Below are 23490 nucleotides of genomic sequence, written 5' to 3'. Positions count from 1 at the left end.
AGCCGGGCTGTGGGGTGCTCTTTGTGTTTTGTACAAGTGCCATTAAACCTGCCGTTTGCTGGGGCCGTGGTGTTTGTGGGGACGGGGAGGGGGCCGTTCTCTGGGGCCCTCCATTGGGGCCGTGACGTAGCCCCGCGGCCGCCATTTCGCGCCCCTCAGCCCCGCGCCGCACGGCGCATGCGCGGCCCCGGCACCGCGGGAGGGGGGGGGGGAGAGAGAGGAGGGGAGGGGGCGCCGGGCGCGAGCCTCCCCTCGCGCACGCGCGGGGGCGGGGGCGCGCGCGGGGGGGCGTGTCCCCGCGGGGTGCGCATGCGCGGCGCTGCCTATAAATAGGGCGCGGCGCGGCGGCGGCGCCGCATTGCAGACGGGCGCGGGACGATGGCGGCGCCGCTCCTGGGGCTGCTGGCGCTGCTGGCGGCCGGTAAGCGGCACGGGCGGCACCCCGCACCCTAAAACCTCCCCCGGGCACCCCAAAAATTCACCGGGCACCCCAAAATCCTCCTCGGGCTCACCCCGTTCCCACCGCCCCGGCTTCCCCTCGCCTCCCGCCCGCACCCCCCGGGCTCCTTGCGGCGACCTCCGGCCGCTGGGTGGGTGAGGGGGGCGTGGAAGCGTTAATTAGTGTTAATTTTTAATTATCTCCTCTCAGCCGACGGGGCTGGGCCTGGGGGAGAAGCGGCCTCGGGGGAGCAGGGGTGGGGAGGTGGAGGTGGAGGTGGGGGGGTCCCCTCAGCTCTGCTAGGCTCAAGGGAGCTGGGGGTTAAAAAAAAACAGCTTTTTATTAAATATTTACCTCAGAAACGAGCAGAAAAGGGCACCTGCGTGACGTGCAGCCCCGTCAGGTGCTTGCCGGGAGCTGTCCCGCTTCCAGGAGGCCCCGCTGATCTCTGCCACCTCAGGGCCCGCTGGCTGCTAATCCCCTGTGAGGCACCCGGGGGCTGCCCCTCCCGTTAGTGCCTGTATCAGCCGTGTTATTTGGGGTTTCCTGCTGGAAAATCCCACTGCTCCCGCCCTGCGCTGTGTGGCTGCTGCCTGCCGCCCGTCTGAAAGCGCTGGTGGGGAAATAAGAAATATTCCCTGTTAGCCATTAGGGCTAGGGATTAGCAAGGGCAATACTTGTGTGTTGAGGAAGCTGGACAGCTAAATAAATTATTTTTGGGCCGACCAGAGGGGTGGGTCCCTGCAGGCTGTGCCATAGAGACCCCCACATGCAGGTGCAGGGATACAGCAGGGGGCTGATCCACCTCGGCTTCCTAGTTGGATAATTTTCCTTTAAATAAAACGCTGTAAACATCCAGCCTGTTTGTTAAACCCTCTGTATTTCACCAGTCAGCTACGAGGAGCTGTTTGGAAGCCGTAGGTGTAACCAGCTGGCACTGCGGAGCTGGGCACTACTGGTATGCTCTAGGAACTGCCCTTCTGCTGTACCAGTATGGGGGCATTTTGGGGGAGAAACCGTGGCTTTTCAGGCTGGAAACAAAGCAAGTGCTGCCTTCCACTTGGCTTGTTTACCTGCTAGAATAATATCATTGCTGTGTTGGCTCTGTGCTAAATTATCTCCCATTGGTTATCACTTTCCTTGGGACTGTTCTTGAGTCCCTAAAATTGTGTTTTCTTATGCTTTAAGAGCAAAAAGCATTTGTCTTGGAAGCATTCTCCCAAGTCTCCCACTAGTGTATTTAGGGAAATTGTAATGAGAAACCAGTTGAGCGATGAGAGTTAACCTGGGCTGCTTGTTAAGGGCATGTGCATGCAGCTGAGCAGAGCAGAGGACTCGTTGGTCCTGTTTTTCTCTAGGAAGTCCCTGTTTTAACAGAAATAAACACCTGTCTGTCTTCACCAGAGTCCAGTTATGACAGCTGATTGACTCACCTACGGTACTGCCGTGCAGATTTCTCTGGAGATTTGGCTGTGCCAACCTGGGACACCGCTTTCGTGTGATGAGTTAGCTAATTAGCTGCATCAAAACCTAGCTACCCTCGTCGTCGTGTCCTAATGGAGTTACTTGGCTGGCTTACAGCACGGCTGGTAGGCCAGGAGGGGTTTTGGTTGACCTACTTACAAATGCTCCGGTGCATCTTCCCTTTAAAGGAGACATGAAGGAATTAAAATCAAGCAGGTTGTAGAGAGCTTGTGATGCTGGGAGCGTGCTTTTTGATTATTGCTGATCTTTGACATCAGGAGAGCAGGAAGGCTGGGAGCAGAGCTTTAGCAGAAGTTGGTATCTCCTGAGCAAGGCATAATTCTCATTTCTCTTTCTCCTGGTACAATGAAAGTTGAGCAGGGAGCTGAAAGTGAGAAGTTCAACGATGTGGTTTTTATTCCTCCTGTAACGTTCCTTCCTCCCAAGATTGGTAATTCCTCTAGCAAGCGCCAGCCAGAACGTGGAGGAGGAGAAAACCATGAGATGAAGACCTGAGCTGGTCTGCCTGACCTGAATTTCCTGGAGGAGGTGGTAAGGGCAGATAATTGAGCCAGATTGGTGCTCTGGAGTCTGTTCTGGCAGGGAAAGTGATTTCCAACAGCAAGGCTGCGCTTGTGCTGGAGATGAAATTAGGCAGACAGGGAAAGGAAGGAGTCTTAAAGTCCTTGTGTCATGCTGGTGACAGTGCTGCTGCAGCCACGTGACTGGCGTGTAAACCTGGCCTTGGACAGGCTCCGTGTTGTTTGCGGAAGGGGCAGAAATAGAAAGAATTGTTCTTGGAGGAACTGAACAAGCTGTGCTGCGTGCTCACGGCTTCTCCGAGTGAATTGCATGGCTGCTTCTGCAGAAATGCTGCAGTCTGTGCGGTCTGCCTGCAGCCTCAGCTTGTGCTTGGACCACAGAGGAGCGGTTCTGGAAAGCTCTAACAGCTGAGGTAACGCAGAAGGTGGAAGGAGAGAGGGGACAAAAGCTCGTCAGCAAAACTGGAAGCGTCTCCATCAGGTGACGGTGATGTCAGTGGGACTTTGGGAGGTCGGGCTCCGCTGTTGTGGCTGTGGTGTGCTGCTGCGAGTTACACGGGGTGCTTCTGTGGTCTCTGAAGTCTGTGTGTGTGTTTTTGGGGTATTGCTTGTCTGTGTGCTGCGTCACAGAGCAATATTTAGTTTCAGATACCAACATTTCTCCTCCTCTCAAGGAGGAGGCTTACGATTGCACTGTTTACTCTGGTTTTTAAACTTTGTTCTCTGCTTCTGCAATAGTCTGCGTCTAGAGGGGTTTGAATCCAGAGTAGCTGAATCTTGCAATGAGATCTCAAGGCTTGTTTTTTCCAGAAATAAATTTAAAATCCTCTGTTTGCCTGTGGATGCAGGCTGTTTGTATGCACAGATCAGGGTTCAGCACTTCATTCTTTCCTGCTCTCGGTTGCTTTGTTCCCCTGCCTGGGTTATTCCTGCAGTTTATGCACGGCAGTTTGCCTTTCCAGGCTCTCCATGGCTAAATGTCCTCTTTGAAATGTCCCTTTTCATCCCCCTGGCATGTGTCCTCTGCTCAGCTGCGGGGGTCTCGTGTCCTTCCCTTCCTGAAGGGAGCCTCCTCTTGTCCTCTGCCTCTGGCGTGCGTTCATTCTGATGGCAGCAGGGAGAATAGCATTGCTCCAGAATTGCCCTTCTGTTTTCTGAAGGCTTTGTGTGTCTCTGGACTCCACCTGTGCTGTGCTGGGACTGCAGTGTGACCTGTGGCCAAGAACTTGGTCTCTCCTCATCCAGATGTGGCACTCTAAATGTAATTAATTAGCAGGTGGGGTGAGTCTACTTGCCTGGAGGAAGGGGAGTGCTCAATACAGATTTTCTGCAGAAATTGACGTGAAATCCATCCATTTCCCCCCAGAGAACCCCAAGCCATCAGGAATGGGGATGGAAAACAAGCATGTTCCTAATATTTAGGCGTGTTTCTACAGGGAAGAACTGCTGCTGCAGGGACAATTCTTCCTGTAATCCCCTGGGAAAGATCCCAGCATCCTCTATGGGACCGCTTTCCCCCGGTGACTGCCAGATGCTCTGGGACATCCAGCTCTCTTCCAGCTTCTGTCGCAGGAAAATCCCAGGGAGAAGTCGCTGCTTGCTTGGCAACCTCGTAGCAATCTCTGATCAGCATAGAAATTGTGCTTCTCTTTCAGCCTTACAGGACCTGTGACCGCTTCTTGGGACAGCAGAGCTGATTTCACTGCTTTGGCTCATCCTGTTCCGTTCTCTTTAATTTTGTTGTGTTACTTTGTGTGCAGCTGCTCCTCCTGCCACCTCTAGCTGCTGCGGGAAGCGAGGGCGCGTCCGAGGTAGGAGCGATGCTTTACACCAGAGGTAGTGTGCCAGAACAGGAGGGCACTCCCCGTCACAACGAAGAGCTTGAAATGAAAATCTGCTTCCTGTGAATGTTTCCAGATCGATACTTGATCAGCAGATAGCGGACAGGGAGGCTCTGATTTTAGCTGACATCTGGAGGGCTGATAAAGTCGAGCCAGATCTCATCTGTTTCCCCCACAACTTGCCTGTAATCTTGCAAATGCTGCAGGCGTTTGCTGCCTTGTTAATCCCAAAGCACAGGAGACTTTGGCAGGAGTTCTCAGTGGTGTGAGCTGGTTACAACTTGTGAAATGCTCCTTAAACTCACGAACTGACCGGAGAGCCTGTGGAGTACCGGGCCCTTCAGTAACTTGAGGTTGTGGACACCCCTTGACTTGTTGACACTTTGTAAGATGCGATGAAGAGAAGTTGATCCCACTTGACTTCTTTAGCTTGAACACACTTTACACATGCAATTTGGAAAAGGAATAGGGAAAACGTAGTTACTGAGTGCAGAGTGGAGGAGATGGATGCTTTCACCTGGTCTCTGGGCATTTCTGGGAGATAATGGCTTTGCTTTAAACACTGCCAAGTGGGATAGCCTGGAAAAAAACATCTCTCCTGATGGATGTTGATATATTTGGAATAAATTGGATTGTCATGAAGGTGTAAGGGTTGATAACACCTGAAGTTATCTTCCATGTTTGAATGCAATGCTTTAAAAATAACTAACAGCTCAGCTCTTCCCTTTTCTCACCATTGCAGGTTAATTTGTCCATGAAACTGCTGCTTACCTCGAGGCTTTCCTAGCAGGTTTGGAGGAGACTTGAGACTTCAAGCTGAATTTCTGTGTTCTGGGTGACAGTTTCCCAGTGTATCCTGTTGCTCTTTGGGGACTCTGGTCTGGCCCATGTAGGAGCTTATATAAGGTGTTAATTTAGCTTGATCACAAAAGTCTCATTAGTAGATTGAGTACAGCTTTGGAGGAGCTTGCTTCAGATGTTCTGCTCATCTCAAGGAGAAGCTGGGGCTGCCTGTCAGTGGAAGAAGTCTAACACAGGTGCTTGAGGGAAGGGAAGGCTGTTGCCAGGTGAGGTAATTACCTAACCATTTTTCCAGCAGCATGCAGCCCTTGTAAGCCTCCTCCTAGGTTGCTCTTTGCTTAAGAGGAGTGAAGAAGCTCCCCTTACTTCCATCTGCGTGGTCAAGTAGAGAAGATGTAGTCTCGGGGGCTTGTCACCCCTGCTTGTTCGATGTCTGTGTGTTAGTGCTGCCCTCCCAGGTACAGAGCATCAAGGAAAGAGGCAGTTTGGCACAAATCCCTTGGCAGGGCCCTGTGCAGGAGCTGTTGCTTGTCAGGACCGTGTCAGTGACATTCCAGCAGTGTTAGGGTACTGACCTGTGCCTCTGGGAAGAGGCTGCTCCTTCTGCTGCTGTTATCTTTCTGATTTGGGGGAGTTTGCTTGTTGTCAGGCGGTGTTTTTGAGGCAATGCTTGTTCCCGGAGCATCGGAGAAGTCGCAGTGGGTTTGAGTGTCTCATCGCTGGTTTCAGGAAGCTGCCAGTAGGAGGATCACAGGGTGCCTGTGGGCTGTCAGCTTGGCTACAAGCCTGAAAGCTGAAGCCTTTTGCATCTGAAAGCACTTTAATTTGGTATGTGGATTGCATTTTCACCTCCCCCTTTTCCTTCCTCCTCCATTTTCTCCCTGCTTAATTCAGGAGGAGTTTGGTGCAGCAAAGGCTGTTCTTGCTAAAACAGAAGAAGCCAGCTCAAGAAGGGCTGAGCCACAGAAGAGGAGGAGCCGTGAAGCGCCCTGCCCTTCACAGATAAACTTGTCTGGCTTTCTAAAAATAGTGGCTTGTGAGAACTTCTTGGAAGGGGAGCAGGTTTGGAAGGCATGTGACTGTTGAGAGCTCATCTACAGAGAAAGGAGAAACCTGTTTAAAAAAGGGTGACCTCAGATAGGTAGAGAACAACGTATGAAATAAAAGGATGCCAGAGGTAACTAAGAAGGTAATCCCATTGGGTTTATCCAGCAAGTATTAAGAGTTGTGCAAGGTAACTGACGGTGCTTTGTTTTCTTCAGGCTGCTGCTGTGCTGGGGAGGTGAAATACCACATTAAAGTGTCACTCGTTGTGCTGGAGAGGTTGTCTGTAGGGAGGAGGCAAGGTAACTGTTCTGTTGTGAGCCAGCACAAGGTCTTAATAGTAGGAAGTTTGGTTGTAATGTAAGTTGGTAGAGAAGGAGAAATGCTGTCTTGAAAAGAAAGAGGAAAACAAGCTAAAGGAAATAAGTAGTGGGGATGGTAAGGGACTTAAGGCTGTTTTCTGAATCTGCAAAAGCTGGATTAATGCACAAGTTCGTAGTTTTGTTTTTCCTTGGATGCTCAGAAAGGGAGGGGTGGGTAATGCAGTGAAGGTGCATCCTTGTACCAGAAGTTGGGTTGGGTAATACAATTCAACATAATACAAACTGATGCAAGCCTGCTTATATTTAAAGTCACTGTGGAAGATGGAAGAAAAGATGCCTCGCTTAGCAGATGTTGCCTTTGTTCTGTAGCTTCTTCTAAAACGTGCCAGCAATGTGTGGCCCAAACAAATTTGCTGTCACCATTTGACAAGAAAGATCTGTACTGAAAGCCTCAAACGTAGGTTTATCTTCCCAGAAGGTAAAAACAAACTTCCCCAATGTCCTTTGTAGCTGGAAGGGTACCTCTGTTCTCTGCAGGTGAAAGTTGTGCTAATAACCAGTTAAGGTTTCCTGTCTCTTGGCTTTTTTGATGGGAAAGCCTTGTAGATGTGTTGGTGTCCCATCCTGCTGTGGTGGGGTGCAGTGAGGGCTTCACATCATGCCAGTAGGAAGGTGTTCGGGGTTCCTGCATTGCATAGGTCATGTTCAGTGCTTGCTTACAACCTGCTTGATGCTTCTCATGCTTCTTACTTGTCTCAGGCTCTTCTGAGTCGTGTGGGATTTTTTTTTGTGGCTCCGATCTCCTCTAGAGGATTGCAGGTAACATTTGTGCCACTGTGCTCAAATCTGTGTGCCCAGTGGCTGAGTATGCTGTCCTGTGGTTGTGATGAGCAGGTCGGAGATGGAGGAGGAAGACCACTTGCTGGAGGTGGTGCCAAAGCTGGATCTTAAGGTTCACAGGGTGATAGGCACGTTGAAATAAAAAAACAAACAGAAAACTGAAAGCTCATTAAGAGCTGGATCAAACCAGTGCAAATTACTGGGTGAATTCCTCAGTTTGGGTTTTAGATGGCCTATTAGTTGGAGAGCTTAAGCTGCCTGGCATAACTCGAGTTGTTTTGTAGTTTAGTTTTGTAGCTTTATTGCATGTTGCAGATGGGAGGGAGAGGGATTTTTTTTTTGATGCACAGAACTGAAGGCATAGGTTAAAAGCTTTACCTCTAAATAGTTAGAAGCCCTTAATTCCCCTGTTTAAAGTTGAGGTCTTGCTTGACTTTAGCCAGACATGACTCTAGAGCTTCCTGCCCTGTTTGCTGCCAGCGTCTGACCAGGGAGAATAACTCCAGCCTCAACCAAGTGGCTACTGGCTTGCTGTCACCCTGCCAGGAGCTAGCAGCTAGTTGCCCGACCAGGCTGGCTTTGAAACTTTACTCTGGTTAGTGCTTCCAGATAAGTGATGCACATTAGAACAGGCCATCTGCAAATATTTTGCCAACTGTGCATGCTCACAAGTTTAGAAGCTTGATTCCTACAGTCCTAACGGGCTGCTTTGCTAAAAAAAAATGTTCATTTTTCCATGCTTTTTCCTGGGAGAGAGCGTGACAAACTTCTTGCCCTTGTGTGGAAGCTTAAGTATTCCAGGCACGTTTTTCTTAAAATAAATGGGTCATTCCTCTGTGAAATGCAGTGTAAACAGGCTTTAGAAATCAGCAGCTGAAAGGCTGCAGACTGTCACCTATAAAGCACTGTTTATCTGGCTCTACTTGATGTGTACTGGCTGGGTACCTAGCAGATGTGCTGGTAATTCAGCTGTTAAGTTGATCCTCTAATTACGTAGTCGAGATGGGAGAAATAGAAAAGTGATTATTCATCTGTTACAGCCTCCCAGGAAGCTTCGTAGCAATCAAACAGTTTAATTTCTGCTTCTTGGCTGACAATGTAATTTTACAGCGTTTTGTGATGGGTAAATAGTGTTGATGTGAAAATAATGGCTGTGGAAAAACACCTATACAGCTAATAGGTTTGGACAGGCTTTTTTTTTTTTTAAGCTTTGACAGCAGCATGCTGTAGGATTAGACCATAACAGGTTTCGCTGGAGCCTGCCTGCTGTAGGATTTCAGGAGTTGCTGCTTCCTCAGTTAGTGCAACCTAAGAGAGGCTGCTGAAAAAATTGAGCCTAGATTTAGAAAACTGGATGGAGCTGAGTGTCTGGTCCAGTGGCATTTGCTGGCCAGCACAATAAACAATTAAAAAGGCTTAAAATTCGCCGGAAGGTGAGCTTTGTTGACTCGTCCCATGGCTTACTAACAGTGCAGAGCTTTTACACATCTTTAGGGAGGCTCCCTGTAAGTGGCTTTCTGCATTTAACTTCAAAACTTGGTAGGTTACCTGACAACTCCGTGTGGGTGTGGAGGTAGTGTCCAGGCAAGGGCTTGTCCTCATTTTTTCTGCACACAGGTGCACTGACCAAGAAGAAATAAAATCTAAATGGGTTTAATTGAATTAAAAACTACTTGAGAGAATGGCTCGTGTTGTTTTGTCCCTTTTTGGCTTTGACTTTCTTGAAATTCTGTGAGCAGTGCTTCAGCCTGCACCTGGCTCTGAAGTCTTCCATGCAAATGCGTGCACCATCGTGGCTTCTAATCAAATGAGTTTCACAGCTCTGCTCCAGGAGAAGAGTGATCACCTGGGAGAAGGAATGCAGACAGCAATTACAGGCTAGATGTGGCTGCTGCTTTGGAGTTGGAAGTTACTGCGAGGACAGGGGCTGCAGCTCGCTGTCCCAAACGTGGCTTTCTGCAAGGAGAGGTTTCTCTGCTTCGAGTTGTCTTGTAGTTGTGTGATGAGGAGGACTTAAAAGTGTTAGTAAACTGAAGTAGAGTTTGTAATTACATGGTATGGCATTAACCTGCTTGCTTTGAAGTGCAAATCATTCCAAGGTGCAACTGAACGAACGCTTCTCTCTTTGGCAGCTGTGGCCAGCCCTGTCGTGTGGCAGAAGGAGTGTGCAAAGGGCCCGGAGGTGTGGTGCCAGAGCCTTCGGACGGCATCGCAATGCGGAGCGGTGAAGCACTGCCAGCAGAACGTCTGGAACAAGCCCACTGTAGTAAGTATCTACTGCTGAGGTGTCTGCTTCCCACTTGCAGCTTGGGTGGCTGGTTTCTGTATGCCGACGAAGATTTTCGAGTCTCTGGTTGAAGTTAAGTGCTACATCTGACACATCTGACTCGTCTTGGTTGCCACGAGTTAATTTGGGTGGCAGATAAGGGTTGCTTTCCATTTTGTTGCATTGCACAACTTGTCTGCTGACTTCTCGTGTGACCTATTGCACAATTGCTGAGCAGTATGTGGGACGGGGCTAGGGGATTTCAGACTCATTCCTCTGTATTAAGAAGATTCCTAATTCATAGAGCCCTTTCTTTGAGCCATGCCAAACTCACGGGTTTATTTAAAAAGAAACAGCATTTTTATTTTTAGGCTTTATTACAGGTTAATGTTCTGCAAAGGATACAGCATGTGCTAAGTTATGAAAGCTCTGACAGTGCATAATGATACAATTGCAATGTTTGTCACGGCTTTTCAAATTCTACTAAAACTGAGGGCTGCTTTACAGATAGAGCTGTACCCCTTCTGGTGGTGTTCCCCAATTTTCTTGGGGGAAAAAGGGATTTTATACATGGTTGCATTCAACACACCTTGCGTGTTTATGTGCCCAGGCGTGTTTCAGCTTGTGGAAAAGTAGGGGAAAAGGGGAATGCTAGAAGGGCAGAGCGTAATTAAAACGAGTGAAGCAGTCGGGAAGGTTCCTGTGCTTCTAGTGCTTTTTGGAAATTTGGACTTGTCAGAGTAAAAACAGGTTCAGGAGAGGGCTTCTCAGGGCAATAAACTTTACAATTCAAGGGTGGTGGGACTAGGTGAGGTAAGCGGGTGATAGCATACCTGCTTCTTCATATCAAGTTGGTTTACTGAAGAAACTGGAGTGGAACATGCTTGGAATAGCTCCACTATTTTAAAGTGTCCCCCCTTTGTTTCAGCCAGAGTTTTTTCTTTAAATTCTGAGTGTAATGCTTGTTCTTCACATTGTTCTGTGCACACTGCGTTTACAGGCACTTAATTCTGCTTGCAAGTAACACTACTTCTCTCCCTAGAACAGCATCCCCTGTGACTTGTGCAAGGAACTTGTAACAGTGGTCGGCAAGGTTTTGAAGGACAATGGCACAGAGGTAAGCAGAGCTCCTCTTGTTCTTGCCCCAAGGCACTTGTTGATTTAATCCTCCTGACAAGGTCTTGAGGTGATGGGTTAGAAGGGGTCTGCATGATACTTTCCTAATTTCAACAGCAAATGTGGAAAGGGGCTAGATTACAGTAGGGCTTTGAAATGCAGCCTCCTTGGATGTAGAGATTAGCACATTCTCAAGCCTTGCCCTCTGTAACATGTCCCTGATTGTCTGTAGATACTAAATGTGATTGTTCTTGTGCTAGTGGACCATTAATCTTGAGGGTGGGATAGTGCAGTGTGTAGAAGTGGATGATTACAGCAGGTAAAGTGGGCTTTATTTTGGTTATGTGACTTCTTCATTTCATCTTTCATGAGCCCAGAGTACTTTGTGTGAACAGATCACTTTCCCACCAGCCCATAATTTCACTTCCTCTTAAATGTAAGTGGCCTGTGGGGGTAAGACTGTGTTGTGCAGGCTTTGCAGGAAGTATTTCAAAGTTTTCACTGTGGTGGGGGTCTCACTGAAGGTCCAGGACTGGGGAAAATAAATTTTTGTTAAATGTAGCAAAAGGAGGGCCAGAAAAAACAGGTCCATTACTTAATGAGGATGGCCACTTCACAGAGACATAGACAAAGCAGGACCCCTGTTATTTTTCAGTGGTCTTGGGAATCTGGAGAGGTCCCAGTTGACAGGAAGCTGGCAAGCATGGTTCCAATTTTTAAGAAGGGAAGAAAGAAGTTTTGCTTGCTGGCTGTCTGTACCTACCTGAGTCCAAGGGCATTTTTAGGCTTTAGGCATAATGCATTTGGAAAGAGCTTTTGATATATGGCCCACCTTCTGTCCTGTTAGGATGAGATCCGCTCTTACCTGGAGAAGACATGCGAGTTTCTTCCTGATCAAGGCCTGGCCTCTGAGTGCAAAGAAATCGTGGATTCCTACCTGCCGGTTATCATGGATATGGTCAAAGAGGAGTTTGTAAGTAAATGACTTGTAACTGAATTGAAAATCGTGCTCTGGTTGGTTCTTGAATTTCTGTTCTGTGTAAGATGGTGCATGTGATCCTTTGTTTCTGTATGAGTCAACTCTCATTGGCATTCTGTAAATTTATTTGCAGATTGCTTCCTTACAGCAAGGGAAAATGTTTCAGAGTAATGTTTCAGCTGACTGATTCTCTACTCTGTTGTATAACACTGCCATCAGTCTAGGGCTTCTATTTATGTATCTTCTCTCCCTCAGGATAAACCTGAAGTTGTATGCAGTGCCCTCTCACTCTGCCAGTCCCTTCAGAAGCACCTTGCAGCAATGAAACTTCAAAAACAACTCCAGACCAATAAGATACCGGAGCTGGACTTCTCTGAACTGGCATCCCCACTTATGGCTAACGTGCCTCTCCTCCTTTACCCTCAGGACAAGCCCAAGCAGAAATCTAAGGTAAGAACACAGTGGCACTGTGCTGTGCAAGAGAAGTGAACGCTTTCTGTTCCAGAGTGCCAGTGCTCCTTTGTGTAAGAGCTTCTTGGTGATTGGCACGAGTTCAGCATTTGGGCTTCACCCGAGTTACTGTCTCCTAGTGAATTTTGTGCTGCTGCGTATATATACAGATAATTTTTTTCCTTAACCTGAGGGTTTAAAGCTAAATGAAGTAATAGGTGCAGCCCACGTGGACTGCATGTGTTGCTTTGGATTACCCTGTGCAAGCCTTGTGCTGGGCTGTTCCCATCCAGGAGTGTCAAACAGGTCTTGCTGGAAACAGCTTCTTCCAAGAGCAACTTTTGGCACCAGTTTGGCACCAGCATTCAAAGAAAAAAGAATTCTACTTTCTGATTAGTCTCCTGACTGTGCCCTTCAGAGGAAGCATTTGCCTCTGAGTCCAGAGGTGACTGGCTCAGAAACAAGTCATTGACAAAGGGGAGTAGGTGAGACTATGAACTTGGGAGTAGAAGCTGAGCTTAGACATGGGAATTAACGGGTGGGTGGAGAACAAGCTGCTGTGGGTGGAGAGCTAGGCCAGATTTGGAAGCCTTCCGTCAGTAAACAAACCCAAGAGACTTTGATTTGGGTATCTTAACAGTTATCTTGAGTTTTGCAGCCGAGTCGGTAGGTACCTAATCTCCACCTAGTGGCTGTTGCACATACCAACAGCAGCTTGTCTTTTCGTATAAGATACTCTTATAGCATATTTATTTAGGTTTGCATATAGTTTAAAATAGCTTTTAAACTTAGTAATTGAAGCTTCTGAAATCAGCTATTTGATGATGTGTCAGTTTAAACTTCTTTTCACTCTTTGCCCAGGGAAATGGGGACGTGTGCCAAGACTGCATTAAGCTGGTTACTGATGTTCAGGAAGCTGTCAGGACGAATTCATCGTTTGTCAAGTCTTTAGTTGCTCATGCCAAGTCGGAATGTGACCGTTTGGGACCTGGAATGGCTGATATGGTAAGTTATCTTTCTACTTAAAAATCCACTTCTGTGTATAAACATAAAATAATTTGTCAGTGCCTTAGTCCTCTCTGTATAATCTCTAATTAAACAAAGGAGCATGTGTAATGTAGGATATGCTACACAGTATAACACCACCACCTCAACACTGAAATCTAGAGCTTTCTGGTCAAAAAAAATGGTGGTGGGAGTGGGGAGGAGGGGAAAAAGAGGAAGGAAGAAGCTGCTGATAGCCCTTAAAGACATTTTTCTTAAAAGAGACTGGGCAGAGTAATAGGTTCACACCAGCGTGCTTTTGCCCTGAGAGGAGCAGAAGGACTTGCTAGATAAACAGCCATGTGGGCAATGATTGTGTAACCTGAAATGTCACCTTATGTTTGGGACGAGCTCTGAAAGACAACAATATAGTTATTAAGTAGAGCATGTAAATTAATACTTTGAGAAGTACTAGGAAATTCTAGGTTGCCTCTACAGCTTAAATGGCTTGATAATTACAGCAGGACTTTCTTTTCCCACTTCCTGCAGTGCAAGACCTATATCTCTGAATATTCTGACTTGGCTATCCAGATGATGATGCACATGGTAAGATCAGTAAATTGTAATATTTTCTCTTTTCATTTTTCTGCTTTGCGTTTGGAAGCAGGAAACACAGAGCAAAAGCTCTATCCAGAATTTTACTGCCATGAGTTTGTTGTTAGCACTTTGAATGTGACATTTAATTGGGTAGTAGTGACTTAAGTCCCTGAATGTTTTCTTCAGCTCTTTCCTCTTCTTCCACAACTATTTCACCAGTGCAAAAGGCACTCCAGTGCTTTGAGACACCAAGGAAAAGGTTTTATGTATGTTCTTTTATATTTTCTCAGTCCTGCACTTTTTCCCCCCAAACACTGTGTAAGCATGTTGGTCTTTGTCACCGTATTGCAAAATACATTCAAGTAAGTGCTAGAGATAATGTGTCTTATTTAAAGCAAGACTAAACCTCCTCGCTGTGGAATTGCTGTTCCAAATCTGCTGCTCTCTGGGCTCCTGATAGGAGCTGTAGGAAGTGAGTGGTACTGCACCAGTCCTGGTCTTCTTATTGCAGCAACAATATATGACCTCTCACCGCCTCCATAGCATTTTTCTTTACCAAGACCTCAAAGAATTTATTTTTTATTTTTAAAAAAGGGCAGGCCTTTCTTTAGAGAATGCAGTGCAAATATGTAGCAAGTTCTGGCATGTGTTTATGAATAGAGTCTCTGGCTGCTGTGAATACGAATTTGGCAACACAGAGGCCTTTTTTGTTTTTACACTTCTGGTTGGAGGCAACCAGAAGAGACAACTCCTTCCAACAACAGCTGCTTTCTAACTGTGTAAGCATTGCAGTGCAGTTTGTTGCTGACACCTGAAAACAAAATCTGACCACACCTTGCATCTGGCTGAGTTTTCGGACTCTGAAGAGAGTCTTGCCCAGGACATTTAAATAGCTTCAAATAAATAATGATAATTAGCACTGTGCAGTTGAATATTAAATGTGGGTTGCTGTAGCACTGCTGGAGTTTAGGTGCATCTTTGGGATGGGGCCAGTGTCATGCTCTGTCCTCATGCAAAGAGTTTGTGCAGTTCAAATGCTTGACTTTTTTTTTCTTAACTGTTATCTTTAATTTCTCTTATTTTCCTCTGTCTCCAATCTCCTTTGTCAACAGAAGGATCAGGTAGGTGAGCAACTTGCCTGTGGTGATAGCCTGCTTGTAGTTCACTTACTGCTCTTAAAGGGCTTATAGTTCACTTCTTGCTTTATTAGCTGTGTACATGGTGTGATTGTACTCTTGTTTTGACAGATACAAGGGATATTTATACAATTAAAACAGGGAAAGGCAGTAGATTTCCTCCAGTGGATCAGTCTTACTTGCAGCTCTGGCTACCAGCCTGTGATTCCAAGATTTCAGCTGGTGGAGCAGATGATCTGCTCATTTTCATACCAGATAGATGTGGGGAGGAGAGCAAGCCAGAGGCTCCTGTCAGCTTCTGGTTTAATATTTGGGCTCAAAAGGGCTTGAGTGAAGCTGTCCCCGGGTCCTTTCTTGGTTAATCTTTAAATTTGTAGTGGCTCAGTTGTAGGGGATGCTCAGAATTGAAAAGAAGGTGCGGGAGGCCTTCAGGCTCCTGCTTACCAGAGCTGTTTGGGCTTCTAATTGAACCAGTCCTGGGGAGACCTTGTGTCTGTCATCTCTCTGAGAGAGAACCTGTCGTGTGTATGTGGGTATTGCTCTAACATTCCTCTGGGGAAATGCTTACTACAATGCATGAACCAAAGGGCTTGACTTAAAGTACTGCCTGCTGGGGTCTGAGGCAGCACAGCCAGTTGGAGGTGCTGCTTCTGCCTGTGCATGAGGATGTGGCGTGATGCACACGAGCTGTTGCATAAAACCTCTGCTGTAAGAAGCTCAATGCCCTGCTAACTGGGCGGGGTGTGATTTTCTAATTACCTGTAGGACCAAAGGTAACTTTTATAGCTTAAATAGACTTGTGGGTTGGGAAGAGTCAGGTGGATGACAACTCAAATTTCGTATATTCTCTACAGCCCTTCTCACTGTCTAGGTAGTGGGGCCTCCTTAGAGTAGTTTGCCTGATGTTGAGCATCTATTTTTGCATTTAGTAACATCAGTTTTTAAGACTTTCTCAGAAGACTTGGCCTTTTGAAAGGCTTTGCTTCTGTTTTTCTTCTGGCGGTGAGAAGAACGCTAGAAATTCATACAGTTAATGCAAATACTTAAAAAAAAAAAAAAGTTAGGCTTTAACACAGTTAACTTTTGTTTCTTATAGGCTGTGTTCAGTAATGCAGGAGTCTGTTTCTGTTTGCAAGGTGTGGTGTTACTGGATGCTTTAAAGCAGGTAGTTTGTGGATGAGAAAAGGAGTCCTTTCTCCTAGGCATTGCTTTCAGTTCTTGGGCGAACTCTGGAGTCAGGATAATCAGCCTCTTCTGTAATAACTTGGAGCTTTCAGGGGAGCAGCTTACGGATGCAGGTCTAATGGGACGGTGGTGGTCTGTTTTGGTGTTGGTAGCTCTTAAGTCAACTCCTTTGAAGGGCTTGCATTGTGTATTAGCTCCTGGAAAATGGGTTTTTAAAGGGATGTGGCCTAACCTCTTCCTCTTTTAAAGGAGCTGCTAAGTTTGATTTGGTAGTTGTCCTGGCTATAACCACATCAAATGCTTTGGCAGTACTTGAAGTAGAAGTAGTCTTGAAACTCTAGTTGTGTTGGAGCCTTTTAAAGCTTTGGCCCCTGTTCTCTTTGCATTCCCACAAGCTCCCTACAAAGGGCAATACCTTTTATACCTTTCTTAAAAATATATGATATACCTCTCTTTCCAGCAACCAAAGGACATCTGTGCCATGGTTGGATTCTGTCCTTCTGTGAAATCTGTTCCCCTTCAGACTCTGGTGCCAGCTCAGGTGGTTCATGAAGTGAAAATGGAAACTGTGGAGGTAAGCTAACTTCTTGTTCTCAATAGCTGTGCTGTCCTGTTTGTTTTGCTGTAATGAACTGGATGGAACAAAAATAAAAGCTTCCATGTGTGTAGAATGCTCCAAATCTTCCCACGTATGAAATCCTTGCCTCTTCTTTTTGAGGTAGATCTGTAAAGTAGGAGACAGCTGACTGACTTGTTAGAGTAGTGGAGCTTTGGCTAAAATGTGAAGCTGTAAGGTAAGACTTCAGAATTAAATAAAGCAGGAACTCTTGTTCTGTAACTGTATAGTGGCCCTCCTAATTGAGAAACACTAGAGGGCAAACACCCAAATTTGATTTTTAGTTATCCCATGAACACTCTTAAAATGGGACAACATTACCCATGGACAGGTGATTCTGATCTGAGTCAAAACACTGAAGCTCAGTTTGGAGAAGCACCTTAGCTTCCCACAGCCCTTGGATTGGGAAGTGGGCTGAGCTTTTTTTTCAAAATGAAAGTCTCTTGCAGAATGTTACCCTCAGATGAACAGAGTTCAGACAACTTACTTCAAGTCCTTCAGTTTAATTTTTTTTTCCAAACAGGAGGATGCTTTCAGTTCTAACAAATTTAGTTCAGTGTATTTTAAAGAACACTTCCCTTCAGTGTATTCTAAAGAACTATTTCCCTTGACTCCAGCCACCGTGGCAGTGCCTATTTCTGTATTTACTAGATCCAGCTCCCTGCCTTACACAACCTGAGGACTGTGGTCTTAAATAATCATACAAAATTACTTTACAGAAAGGCATTTTACTAAGACCTCTGAGGTTTTGGGTTCTGCCAGACCTTTTAAATCCAGCTCAAACTGGCTAGCCAGGTAAATAAGTTAGTGCACTGGACCTGAATGTGAATGCTGTTAGACTGATCTTTTATGAATTGTTCTCTGTCAAACCTGTTCATGTGTTGATTTATTGTTTTGTATAAATGTTTGTGTACTCAGAAAGCCTCGGTTCAAGAGAAGACCTTTTCTTTGTGTGAAATCTGTGAGACTATGGTGAAAGAAGTGACTGGTCTGTTGGAGAGCAACAAGACAGAGGTGTGTAAATGACAAAAGTGGTACCTTTACCAAGGCTTTGGCTAAAATGGGGCTGACTTACTGCTGCTTTAGAAGAGGGAAGGAAAGGTAATTCTGTTACTTTCACAAGAGCCAGAGCTTCCTCTTTCTGTGTTAGGACAGAGTAAGCAAAAAACTTACTTTTGAATTGAGTCATATTTCTGTTTGTTTGCTACTAATCCTTCCTTGTACTCCAGGAGGAAATCGTGCATGAAATGGAGGTCGTCTGCTACCTGTTCCCAGCAAGTGTCAAAGACCAGTGTAAGGACTTCATTGAAGTCTACGGCCAGGCTTTGATTGACATGCTCTTGGAAGCAACAAATCCCGAGGCTGTGTGTGTGATGCTGAAGTGCTGTGCAGCCAACAAGCCTCCACAGCAGCCAGGTTGGTAATGAGGAATTAGTGCTGTTGCTAAATGAGCAGTTCACTGGTGGTTATATCCTCTGAGGACCCATGCTTCTGTCCTTGGTGTGATGCTGCCTCCTTTCTTCTGTGTGGGGGAACTACCAAAGTGTTGATGTTTTTTTTTGTCTTGTCAGCTGTGGTGAAACCTGAAGGTGGCTTCTGTGATATCTGCAAGATGATAGTTGCTTATGCAGACAAAGAGCTTGAGAAGAATGCCACAACAGCTGAGATTGAGGCTTTGCTGGAAAAAGTCTGCCACTTCCTGCCAGAGTCAGTCAGTGATCAGGTAAAGCATCTCATGTAGCAGGCTAAAACGTAGTGATCTTGCTGATGGTCTGGTATTCTTCACTAGTTAACACAAAAGCATAGCAACCTGTTGTTTGCAGTAGAGAAAGGGAGTTAAAAAAAAAAAAAGTTGTGTGGGGTGGGGGAGAGCAGGCTTCATCTGTGGCAGTCCTGGCTGCATGGCAGCCTGCCTACCACTCGAAACAAGGCAGTCAAAGATGAACAGAAGGATAAAACATCTTGCAGAGTATTTGGAAAAGGTAGGGGGTAGTGTCTCCTCGTGTTTTTTATGAGAACAGTCAGTATAACATGTTGGAGTGGGACGATTCTTTCCCTCTGCAGAGGTTGGGAGGAGTTTGGGGGTGTGGAGGGACTAGGTTTTCCACCAGATTTTTCCCATTCCCTATCCTTGGGGGTTGGCAGCCCTTTGAATAGACAGAGGCTTTCAAGGGCTTGACTGGCTGGATTGTTGTCCTAATTTGCAGTCAGTAAAGGTCTGCCTGGAAATCCTGTGAGAACAGTGGGTAGAACAGATGAAGGTTGTTTTTTTTTTCTCTCCCCACCTCACTGATCTTGTTCAGGGGATTAACAAAGTAATTGGAAGTAGGCTGGCATAATTCCAGTGAGATAGCAAAAGGCAACACCTGTTAGGCCATTGCTATCAAGATTTACCTGAAAATCTTATTAGGTGGCTGCTGGGTGTCAGCTCAGCAGTGGTGACTGCTTAGAAGTGTAGCAGGCATCTAATACTCAGGCTTAAAGCAGCTGTGAAACAGCTATTCCTGCTAACTGCTGGGCAGCTGTGTAATAGCTGTGGTTGCCTTATTAATCGGTGCCATTAGTCTCTGCTGAGAGTGCCAACATCTCTGTGCCTCAGAGATGGCCTCTCCACTAGAGGGCTGGCTGCTGAGGATGGCAAACACTCGTGCAGCTAGCTGCTTGGGCTAAAGATGCTTAAGAGGCATTATGAGTGCATGTTTAGGATGTTTGTCTGCAACTTGAGCGTGCTTTCCTCCTGAAATCGCAGTGATCTCTGCTATCAGGGGCTAAACATTGCAAATCAAAGCCCGTCCTGCTTTGGTTCTCTTCCTTCTGACAGCTTTCTAATCATAGCCTTGTACATACTGTGTCTGCAGACAGGTATGAGCCAGCTAAAAATGATCTAGCTTTGTAGTTAATGTGCTGCTAAACCCTTTTTCCTCTGCAGAGCTCAGGTTTCTGGTTAATTAATTGGTTTGGTGTGTATTAATGGGGTGCTTGGGCCTGCCTGCTAAAGAGCATATCTTCCTCTGACCTTTTCAGGGCTTTAACAAATGAATCCCTTTTAACAAATGAATCTCTTGACCTGTGTGTTGTTGCAGTGCGTTCAGTTTGTGGAACAGTATGAACCCGTGGTTGTGCAACTCCTGGCAGAGATGATGGACCCCACTTTTGTTTGCACTGTGAGTATGGCGTTCAGTTCTATTCAGGATGGGCTCCGATACAGTCCCGTGCGCCTTTCAGTGCCTCGCATGCAGAAACTCTGCTGGAATAAAGATGAGCACGCTGAATGCTTGGAGCAAACTCACTCGTGCAAGGCCTTGGGCATAATGAATGGGCAGCTGTGTGACTGCCAGCCTTGTGCAAGGAAGGACAGAGGGAAGGAGCTGCCGGGGTTCAGCAAGGGGCATAGTGTGTCCTGAATGTGGCCAGAGGAAGTGAAGTGGCAGCTGTTGAACAGTCCCTGCCTAGAAGCTGTTTCTCAAGGCCTGATGTGAAGCAGCAGTGGTAACTTAATTCTTCTTTATGCCAGATTTGCTGCAGATTCACTGCAGCTGTCAGTGGAGCATGGTGCTGCAGGAGCTCCTGAAGTGACCTCAGCTTTGCTCCTGCACTTGTTCAGGTGGAAGCTCAGGTGTGGGGCTGCTGTCAAGGTCTTCAGGTGCAAGTGGAGAGAGACTGACTGTGCTGCTGTTCTTTTCACAGAAACTAGGAGTCTGCGGATCAGCTAAACAGCCCCTCCTGGGGGATGATGCTTGTGTCTGGGGTCCTGGTTACTGGTGTAAGAACATGGAGACTGCTGCTCAGTGCAACGTACGTACGGCAGGATTCTGCCTTGAGTTTCCTGCTGGTCTTTGGTACCTCCTTAAAAGCTATTTTTCTGGCTTCTGTAGTATGCTCTTCAGTGGATGAATTTCAGTTTTAAAAGGCAAGGGGGTACTAGCTAGAGGTGGGTGAGTCTGATCAGAGGTTTTCCCATAGCTCTTAGCTTTCTCAGGCAGCCTGATTCCTCACCCCTGTCCTCTTTTTCTCTGCAGGCATTTCAGAATCTATAGTAAGGTGCAGCCCAAGCTTTATATTTTTAGTCTGTGACCCAAGAGCCAACAGACCATGTCATGACCTCTGATCAGACTCTAGAAATTTCAGTATTGCTGTGGGCTGATGCTCTCTGCCAGGCCTTTTACTGGCCAAGGAACATCATCATTCTTTCCTGAAGCTTCTGGGTGGGGACAAAAACATTATTTGCTGTAGTCCTCCATGGAATCACTTGCTTAAAGAAAAACAGATTTGATCCCAAGACCTTAGCTCAGAAGGTGTTAATTGTATTTATAAGTGGCCGTTTGTTTGCTAACAGGCTTTTTTCCACTCACGTATGCTATGTCTTTCCCTGCAGGCTGTTGATCACTGCAAACGTCATGTATGGAACTAGAAGAAGTATTTCCAGTTCTGAAAGTTTGCCATGGCTCTTAAAAGTGTGGGCCGAGGCTGGAGAGCTGTATCTCAAATGTCCCTCCTCTCTGCCTCATTAACAAATTGACCTTCAAGTTCCTTTATTGTAACTCTTCTGTAGCAGTGCTGCTGTTGAAGGATCAGATCTTCATCGTTGACTTAACAAAGATACTTCTGATTGTACAGTTTAACTCATTATGCTCCTAAAAATAGTCAGTGTGTTGTAGATTTTAATTGGTAGGCTGAAGTGTTTTTTTAGGTGCTGGGAAGAATGGCAGAGAAGATGAAATGAGACTACTATCTTTTAATTTAAAGAAAAAGATGGTGACTAAACTTCCAAATGTCTTTCTGTAGTCAGCAGTGGAAGGACTACGTGCTTTGTGTTTTTAACATCTGGCTGGAATGTTAATTTTTCTGTTTGACTGTAGGGGAACTCTAAGGGATAATGTTGAATCCTGGAATCCCTTTGGCTGGAATTTTCAAAGCTTTACAAATGCAGGGAAGGGGGCTTTGTGTGCCCAGCTATCTTTCAAAGTACCTGGTATGTGAAGAGATGCATTTGCACTTGAGTGACCACGCTTACAGCTTGTGGTGTTATCATAGGCAAGGAAACCCTCCCTCGGTATTAGATCATGTCCTTTTTATTTCCTTGGCCTGCTCAGTCTCAGCGTGGGTGTTTTATTGTCGAGCCCTGAACAGTGGGATTTCAGTCTTTTGAAGCATGCTGCGACATCCTTAAGGAATGGCTCCCTTTTTTCCTTGCCCTAGTTGCTCAATTCCGCTTAGTCTTGCGGCTGCTTCATTCCCTGCTTTTGGTTTTCTCTCACAGCATATTTCAGTCACCTAAAGCTTCAGAGGTGCCGTGAGGCTTGCAGGCAGTTTCTACTGCTGCCACTCAGTCTCGCTGGCATTCACCCTTCTGAGTAGCTGGAAGTACAAATTCTTTTTCCCCTGGAGTTTCCATTTCTGTTGGGAAATGTTTCTTAGCAGTGAGTGGAGATGGCAGAATAAGAATACTGTGGTAGGTATTTGACATACCCGGCAAGCTGCCTTTTGCAGTGGTGCAGTAAGAAAGTATCCCACTGAAATGGCCCAAAATTTTCAACAGGAGACTTCCAAGGCAGGCTGCTACCCTGGAAACAAGTCAGGCCCACGAGCTAGGGGCTTGAGGATGAGAATCATGTTGCTTGAGACAGACCTCGCAGCACCTTACCGGCATCGAGTGCAAAATTCTGAGGAAGTTAATGCCCCAAAAGGCACCGAAGTAGCTCTGGAGAGACCCTTGGGGAGGAGAAGCTGGGCTGAGGTGGAGCTTTGAAAATTCCAGTCCTCTACAGACAGGTGCCAGCAACTGCTCCTCTCTGTGCGGTCGCTTGGGTGAGGCGGGAGCTCCAGTGACAGTGCGTCAGGAACAAGCAAACTAATTTTTATGGAGTTCAGCAGAAAACCACTCAACTGCAGCTTTTTATTACGACTTGTACATACCGAATGTCTGGGCAGCGTTGGCAGATACCAATACTGATTTGTTTTTCCTGTTTGTACGTGTACAGAACTCTGAAGTGCTCACTGCTTCAAAAAACTAACGAATTTCCTCTAAAGATGTAAAATATCCGTAGCTTTGTCTTGGCAGGCTTGTGCAGTGGTTCCAGCAGTGTATCCCAGCAGGGGTTGATAAGCCAGATAGGCGATGGGCTCTGTTCAGCATCGCTGCCCTAGAGGTACAGCCTGTGTCACACCACAGGACGTAGCACAGGATTTTTTTTAAAGGGGGTGGCCCTCTTCTGTGTGAGTTTTTGGGGGGTGGGAGTGGGTCAGCTCTTGCTCTTACAGGCTGACAAGGTTTTAATTTTCATGTTTTTTAGCAGTGGAGGGTTGGTCGATTCATGCAGTCTCTAGGGCAGGGTGAGAGGGGGGGAGTCCTGTGCTCCTGCTGGGCATCTCTTCAGTTTTCTCACTTCCTGTGGAATGTGGCGCCCGACCCGCTTGAGTTACACGTGTGGGGGGACGTGCAGTTGCTTTCTAAAAAACATTGTCTTGATTTTTGCACAAAGGCTTCTTTAATGAACAATAAAAACTTCTGTAAACCGGGAAGTGTGTGGTGTTCCTTTCCTTGGTGTGCGCTAGCTGCTGAAGGATCTGATCTTGTCGCTGTCCCTTTGCCGCAGAAGATTGCATAGCCCAAAATGTCACCTGAAGCTTCTCCAGCAGAGAATCTGAAGCTGAATGACAGGATTTGGGTTACCATTGCAACACACATGTCCTGTCAAGCCTTTTTTTTAATACTGAGTGCAGCTGCAGGCTTGCCAGGGATTGCCACTGCTGGTCTCTTCCCTGGATGAGCGCAATGCCTGCTGTGAGGCAACAGCGTGGTGTTGCAATTCCTCGGCGCAGGCTGGAGGGAGTTCTTGCTGGAGCTGTTTGCGAGTCAGCACTGAA

The 23490-nt window shown here is 46.5% G+C and overlaps 1 protein-coding gene across 2 annotated transcripts; it reads left to right on the top strand.

The window, feature by feature from the left end:
* The first annotated feature begins 263 nt into the window (after nucleotides 1-263).
* Nucleotides 264-23145, top strand: LOC137859766 (prosaposin). 2 transcript variants are annotated; one of them, XM_068689175.1, is made up of 14 exons: nucleotides 264-421; nucleotides 9427-9560; nucleotides 10603-10677; nucleotides 11524-11649; nucleotides 11911-12105; nucleotides 12967-13110; nucleotides 13639-13695; nucleotides 16468-16581; nucleotides 17542-17637; nucleotides 17853-18039; nucleotides 18195-18346; nucleotides 19707-19787; nucleotides 20311-20418; nucleotides 20999-23145. In XM_068689175.1, exons 1-14 carry the CDS (start codon nucleotides 379-381, stop codon nucleotides 21032-21034), a joined length of 1548 nt encoding a protein of 515 aa, XP_068545276.1. In that variant the 5' UTR covers nucleotides 264-378; the 3' UTR covers nucleotides 21035-23145. The 2 variants fall into 2 exon arrangements, with proteins under 2 accessions (XP_068545276.1, XP_068545275.1); XM_068689174.1 differs by having other exon boundaries at nucleotides 13639-13704.
* The last annotated feature ends 345 nt before the right edge of the window (nucleotides 23146-23490 follow it).

This window comes from Anas acuta, chromosome 7 (assembly GCF_963932015.1).
Source record: "Anas acuta chromosome 7, bAnaAcu1.1, whole genome shotgun sequence".
Classification (NCBI taxonomy): domain Eukaryota; kingdom Metazoa; phylum Chordata; class Aves; order Anseriformes; family Anatidae; genus Anas; species Anas acuta.
This window is presented reverse-complemented; position numbering and strand designations above follow the sequence as displayed.

Coding starts and splice junctions, on each gene's coding strand:
- LOC137859766 (XM_068689174.1), top strand. CDS start 379: ATGGCGGCGCCGCTCCTGGGGCTGCTGGCGCTGCTGGCGGCCG. Junction 422..9,426: donor GCTGGCGCTGCTGGCGGCCG/GTAAGCGGCACG, acceptor TCTCTTTGGCAG/CTGTGGCCAGCCCTGTCGTG. Junction 11,650..11,910: donor ATATGGTCAAAGAGGAGTTT/GTAAGTAAATGA, acceptor TCTCTCCCTCAG/GATAAACCTGAAGTTGTATG.